The sequence below is a fragment of the Gossypium raimondii genome, chromosome 12, assembly GCF_025698545.1.
Source record: "Gossypium raimondii isolate GPD5lz chromosome 12, ASM2569854v1, whole genome shotgun sequence".
Taxonomy (NCBI): Eukaryota; Viridiplantae; Streptophyta; class Magnoliopsida; order Malvales; family Malvaceae; genus Gossypium; species Gossypium raimondii.
Window position 1 is genome coordinate 16,409,961 of NC_068576.1, and position 6,207 is coordinate 16,416,167.

The 6,207-nt window shown below is 31.2% G+C and overlaps 1 protein-coding gene across 3 annotated transcripts; it reads left to right on the plus strand.

The window, feature by feature from the left end:
• The first annotated feature begins 1,802 nt into the window (after nt 1-1,802).
• LOC105763428 (5'-3' exoribonuclease 3) lies at nt 1,803-5,508 on the plus strand. Of its 3 annotated transcripts, XR_008192099.1 has the most exons (7): nt 1,805-2,195; nt 2,669-2,815; nt 2,903-3,067; nt 3,202-3,279; nt 3,377-3,463; nt 4,536-4,699; nt 5,027-5,508. XR_008192099.1 is itself a non-coding variant. In XM_052625810.1 (6 exons), the coding sequence occupies exons 2-6, from the start codon at nt 2,714-2,716 to the stop codon at nt 5,078-5,080; spliced, it is 486 nt and encodes a 161-aa protein (XP_052481770.1). In that variant the 5' UTR covers nt 1,803-2,195; nt 2,669-2,713; the 3' UTR covers nt 5,081-5,508. The 3 variants fall into 3 exon arrangements, 1 of the variants encoding a protein (XP_052481770.1); XM_052625810.1 differs by lacking the exon at nt 4,536-4,699 and having other exon boundaries at nt 1,803-2,195; XR_008192100.1 differs by lacking the exon at nt 1,805-2,195 and having other exon boundaries at nt 2,678-2,814; nt 2,901-3,067.
• The last annotated feature ends 699 nt before the right edge of the window (nt 5,509-6,207 follow it).

The window sequence follows — 6,207 nt, forward strand, 5'->3', positions numbered from 1 at the left end:
CCACTAAAAATTGAGCATTAGCGGCGCTAAACATAAAACGCCGCTAAAGATCGAGCATTAGCAGCGCTTTCAGAAAAGCGCCGCTAAAAATGAGCATTAGTGGTGTTTTTTGGAAAAACGCCGCAAAAAACCTAAGCCCAACGGCACCGTTTTCTGACCTTTCGGGGCTTTAGCGGCATTTTTTCAAAAGCGACGCTAATGCTCTAGCTTTTAGCAGCGTTTTTAATAAAGCGCCGCTAATGCTCAGAGCTTTAGCGGCATTTTTAGAAATGCGCCGCTAATGCTCTAGCTTTTAGCAGCATTCTTAAGAAAGCATTACTAATGCTTAGACCTTTAGCGGCGTTTTTGAAAAAGCGCCGCTAATGCTCAGGGCTTTAGCGGCGTTTTTCAAAAAACGCCGCAAAAACACTTTACATGTCTATTTACTATTTACTTTGTTTATTTATATTAATTAAAATTCAATTTAATTTTAATTGAATATTTGTTAAAAATGGATAAATTTAAAATAATAACATGTAGAAATAATTTGAAATAAAAAACATAAAAAGTATTTGTTAAAAATGGAAAAATTAAAATACTATTATTTAAAATAATTTTAAAATTTTTGGGTACATGACTGATTGATTTTAATTTATATATTAAATAATTTCATATATAATTGTAAAAGATACGATAGTATTAATTTTAAAATATTTAATTAATTATGATTATAGTTTAGGGTTTAATATATATGGTTTAAGGTATATGGTTAATTTAGGATTTAAGGCCGGTTTAGGAGTTACAATTTTAAGGTTTATAGATTATGGAATTAGGGACTATGGATTAGGGATTTTGGTTTAAGGGTTGTGATTTAGGGGTTAAGTGTTAGGTGTTAGAGATTAAGAGTTAGGGATTTAAGGTTTATGGATTCGGTGTCAGGTTAGGGTTTAAGGTTTATGGATTCGGTGTCAGGTTATTAATTAGTGTGTTTTAATTTATATTAAATAAGGTTTAGGGGTTAGGGGTTAGGGATTCGGGTTACGGTTAGGGTTTAGGATTTAGATTAATTAGTGTTTTTTAATTTATATATTAAATAAGGTTTAGGGCTTAATAGTCAGGGTTAGGGGTTAGAAGTTAAGAGTCAGTGATTTAGGGCTGGGTTAGAGTTTAAAATTTAGATTAATTAGTATTTTTTAATTTATATATTAATTAAGTTCTTATATAATTGTAAAAGAGGGGTTAGGGGTTATGGATTTATGTTTTATGATTTAGGGTTTAGGAGATACGGGTTTAACGTTTAGGGTTTAGATTAATGGGTATTTTTTAATTTATATATTAAATAATTTCTTATATAATTGTAAAAGAGATAATATTAATTTTAATATATTAAAATTATTATTATAGTTTAAATTATTTAAGAGATAATAGATCAATTTTATATATATTAAATGGTTTAGGATTTAAGGTTTACTTTAGATTTGTTTTATTATAGATCAATTTTATTATAGTTTTAATTATTAAATGGTTTAAATTATTAAAATATACTATATTTATTTTGAGATTACTTGGTTTTTTAATAAAAATCCAGTTTATAAAAATAGTTATAAAAATATTTTATAAAATCACATAACTAATAATTTTTAGCAGACAAAATAAAAAAATTTTAACAGAGGAAAACGGCATCGTATTGATCAAAATGAAATATTTTTTTATAAAAATACCGCAAAAGATAAGCAATTGCGGCGTTTTTATAAAAAAACGACAAAAAAAAACATTTTACTCCATTTTATCCCTAAATTCCCCCTGAAGCCTCTAATTTTCCCCCTAAAAATAACCACCTCAGCACACTATTACTCCCTCAACTCTGCGCGAAATCCTAAAGCAATGCCTCACAAAGCAGCTAAATCCCTAGAAACAACGAACTCGCCTTCAACCTTCTTCTTCAAACCAGGTCCCCCTCTCTCTCTTGCTCTCTCTTTGCTTTTTTGCCTGATTTTTTTTGTTTTTTCTTAGATGTGTCCCTGGATGGTTAGAGTCTTATTGTTTCAACGAGGCAAGTGGGTGTTCCAGATCCATCATTGAAGCTGGAAATACATATTTCCAGGATTTTAGGCAGTTTTTCTTGGTTGTTTTATGGGCTTAAATCGAAGCCGTTTAAGATCTTCTGCTCCGTTTCACTCCAAGCTTTTGTTTCGTAGACATCTTCAATCCATGAAGTAAGTTCCTTTTTCCAAATCTCTATCCTTTTTCTTTTTTCCTGATTTTTGAGGCACTTATTGTTTGATTATTTGTTGCTTATGGGATATGGGTACTCGAATATCTATAGCAAAGTCAATTTAAGCATATGTTCTGTTTATTTTCTTTGGCCTACTTTAGTGGACTAAGATCATGCACTCTGCTTATTGTTGAAATACGATAGGATGCTGATTTAATTATGTTGGCCTTGGCCCCTCATGAAGTTCACTTTGCAATTCTTCGAGAGGTTCATATATTTTACTTTGCAAAAATAATATCTATGATCTAGTTTTCTTTAATTTTGTAACTTCTACCTGAGGTTGGCTATTTTACTTGTTTGTAGGAGTAAGTAGATGTTGCCACTTAAATGAATTTTCTTCGAAGGATGTTTTATCATTCTATTATCATGTTCCCTCTTGGCTCAAAAGTAACAGGGTTTATGAAATATTTTCAGATTGTCTTCACCCCTGGGCAAGATAAATGCTTCATATGCGGTCAGATGGGCCATATAGCAGCAAATTGTGAAGGAAAGGCAAATAGGAAGGAAGGAGAATTTGATGAGAAAGCTGATGGAAAAGCTGTGGCCAGAAAGCCATATCAAGTTACTTTGCAATTGAATTTATAGTTGGAATTATTATAATGAATTATTTGGAAAAATTAGAACTTGTTATTTGCTTCATCTTTGCAGTTCTTGAACATATGGACCCTTAGGGAGTATCTGGAATATGAGATGAGAATCCCAAATCCTCCTTTTGAAATTGACTTGGAACACATTGTGGATGATTTTATATTCATATGCTTCTTTGTTGGCAATGATTTCTTACCTCATATGCCTACACTCGAGATTCGTGAGGTTTGTATGTTGAAGTAATTATTCTATTGTTGGGTTGTATTTTTATATTGTGATTTTGAATGTAGCTTTAGGGCTTTTATAAGAAGCCAAGGTTTTAATTGAAAGCCTTCCCCTTTTCAATTTGTTAATTTCAGGATGCAATCAACTTGTTAATGGCAGTATACAAGAAGGAATTTAGATCATTTGGTGGTTATTTGACTGATGGAAGCAAGGTGCCTGTTGATCTTATGTGTGATGGCAATTTATTATTCCAGTCATCAAATTTCATCTAGTAAGCTAAAGCTTTTGACTGTATGACTTTTATTTCAGCCTAATTTGAGCAGGGTAGAGCATTTTATCCAAGCTGTGGGGTCCTATGAAGATAAAATATTCAACAAAAGAGCACAGTTGCATCAGGTTTGTTTGAGTTTAGGATCAATATGATTCTCTTTAACTTCAACAAAAAATTAGTTTGTATTTAGCTTTTATCTGTGATCCAAATTATTCTGGAAAACTTGCGAATGATCTTACCTTGTGAGTCAGTAGTCTCTTTCTATTTCATTCTGCATGTAGTATTCATTATGTGTTCAATCCTCTTTCATATGCCAATTGGTTTAGATTTAGACAATATTCATTTCAATAATGAAGTAGTGTTAGGTTTTTCTTCTTTGTTAGCTAATATTAATTTTAATCTGTTGATTTTAGTTGCCTGTTATTTGATTAGAATTGTTGGTTATGCTGGCTTGAGTTGTGAATCTGGTGAACAAAGAACTTGCATAAAATCTCTTTAGTTTCTTTCTTTTTAAAAATCATTAACTATAACTTTACTAGTAAGAAATGAGATATATCAAACCCACCACTTCTCAATATCTGAGCATTTAACTTTACTAGAATACCTTGTGCTCTTGGCAACATTTGGCTGGCCTTACATTTCTTAAAAATTTTCTAATTCAAATTCATATTTACTGTTTTTGAAGGAAAATTAATAATAATTTTGTTTTGTCATTTCTTCTAATATTAATAACTAGCTACTTATACTATATTAGAGAATCAAATATTCACCGAGTCAATGGAGTATATAATTTAAATAAATTATCCTTGAGATAGTACCGAACCAATTTTCCTCTTTGAAATTGCTTTAACTAGTGAAATGCTTCAGTAGTTTGCTATCTTTGTGGTGGAAATTATTGATGTCTATTTTGGACTTTGGAGCTATAATTTCATTTTTTATATGCAATTTTATTTTATTATTTTTCTTTTATACAGGATGAGAACCGGTATAGTTTAAGCAATCTCATTAATGTCTTGTTTTATTCTTCCTGAAATTCGAAGAATCAGTTATTTAAGTGTTTTCATTCAGTTTACATGTTTACCTCTGTTTCTCTGAGTTTCATATTTAAGTAATCCATCTTAATTGGTGGTAAATTCATGTTTTAGGCACTAATCAATTTTAACCAAATTATCTAACTGTAGTTTGTACTGCTTGTAGACTTTCAGCAGCATGATCCCAAAGTTGTCAAGCAAATTAGCCAAATGCTGGTGAATCACCTTGGACTAAATTTGACCAAAGATGATCTGCAAAACGTGGTTGATTTAATGGAGCCATATGGTCAGATAAGCAATGGAATAGAATATCTATATCCTCCCCTTGATGTCAGTAACTAACTTGCTTGTGATTTTAAATATGCAAGTCAATTGCTATTAATAATTTTCTGTTGGATTCTTTTTGGACTGAAAAATAATTTCTGGGGAAAGTCTAAGAATCTTAATTTTTTTAGAAAGCCAATAAAGTGCTTGCTGGACGAAATGTGGGGATTAATTGAACTGCTAGGTCATACATGCTGTTAATTTTTTAAGAGCTGATAAATGAGTATGACATAGTGCTCATAAATGTTCTAAGGATGTCTTTAGATAAATTCATGTTTTAGGCACTAATCAATTTTAACCAAATTATCTAACTGTAATTTGTACTGCTTGTAGACTTTCAGCAGCATGATCCCAAAGTTGTCAAGCAAATTAGCCAAATGCTGGTGAATCACCTTGGACTAAATTTGACCAAAGATGATCTGCAAAACATGGTTGATTTAATGGAGCCATATGGTCAGATAAGCAATGGAATAGAATATCTAAATCCTCCCCTTGATGTCGGTAACTAACTTGCTTGTCATTTTAAATATGCAAGTCAATTGCTATTAATAATTTTATGTTGGATTCTTTTTGGACTGAAAAATATTTTCTAGGGAAAGTCTAAGAATCTTAAATTTTATAGAAAGCCAATAAAGTGCTTGCTGGACGAAATGTGGTGATTAATTAAACTCCTAGGTCATACATGCTGTTAATTTTTTAAGAGCTGATAAATGAGTATGACATAGTGCTCATAAATGTTCTAAGGATGTCTTTAGATGAATGGAATTGTTTGATAGTTTGAAGTTATAAATCTTTGTATTGATTTTTCTCAACAATCTGAAGCCCGTCATACTTAGCAAATTTTTTGATAGTTTAACAATTGTAAATTGTCTTGAAATATATGCGGTTGAGATGGTTGATATATTATCAAGCATGCAATATATATCCTTTGTCGTGACAAGTTTTTATAGGATATATTTGAAATGGGTACGAATTTATATCCTTGTTAGATGGAAATATATATTTAGCTTTAAAGTTAAAATTTTAATAGAAATTTTAATTTAATTAATATTTTTTATTCTTAAAAGTATATAGTTTAAAGTTTAAATTAAAAAAAAACATAATATAATATTTATCATACAAATAAATATTATTTAATTAATTTTTTTTAAAAGTCATGATTTTAGTGGTGTTTGTCAAAAAAGCGCCGCTAAAAGTCATCTTTATAGTGGCGTTTGTTGTAGAAGTGTCGCTCAAGGTCATGATCTTTAGCGGCGTTTGTGGTAGAAGCGCCACTAAAGGTCATGAACTTTAGTTGCGTTTGTGGTAAAAGCGCCGCTAAAGATCATGACCTTTAGCGGCGTTTGTGGGAAAAGCGTCGCTAAAGGTCTTGGTCTTTAATGGTGTTTGTGGGAAAAGCGCCGCTAAAAGTTTTTGTCTTTAGCGGCGTTTTTTCCGGCGCTTCTCAAAGCGCCGCAAATACTTTTAGTGGCGCTCAAAAGCGCCGCTAAAGGCCTAAAAAAGCACCGCTAAAA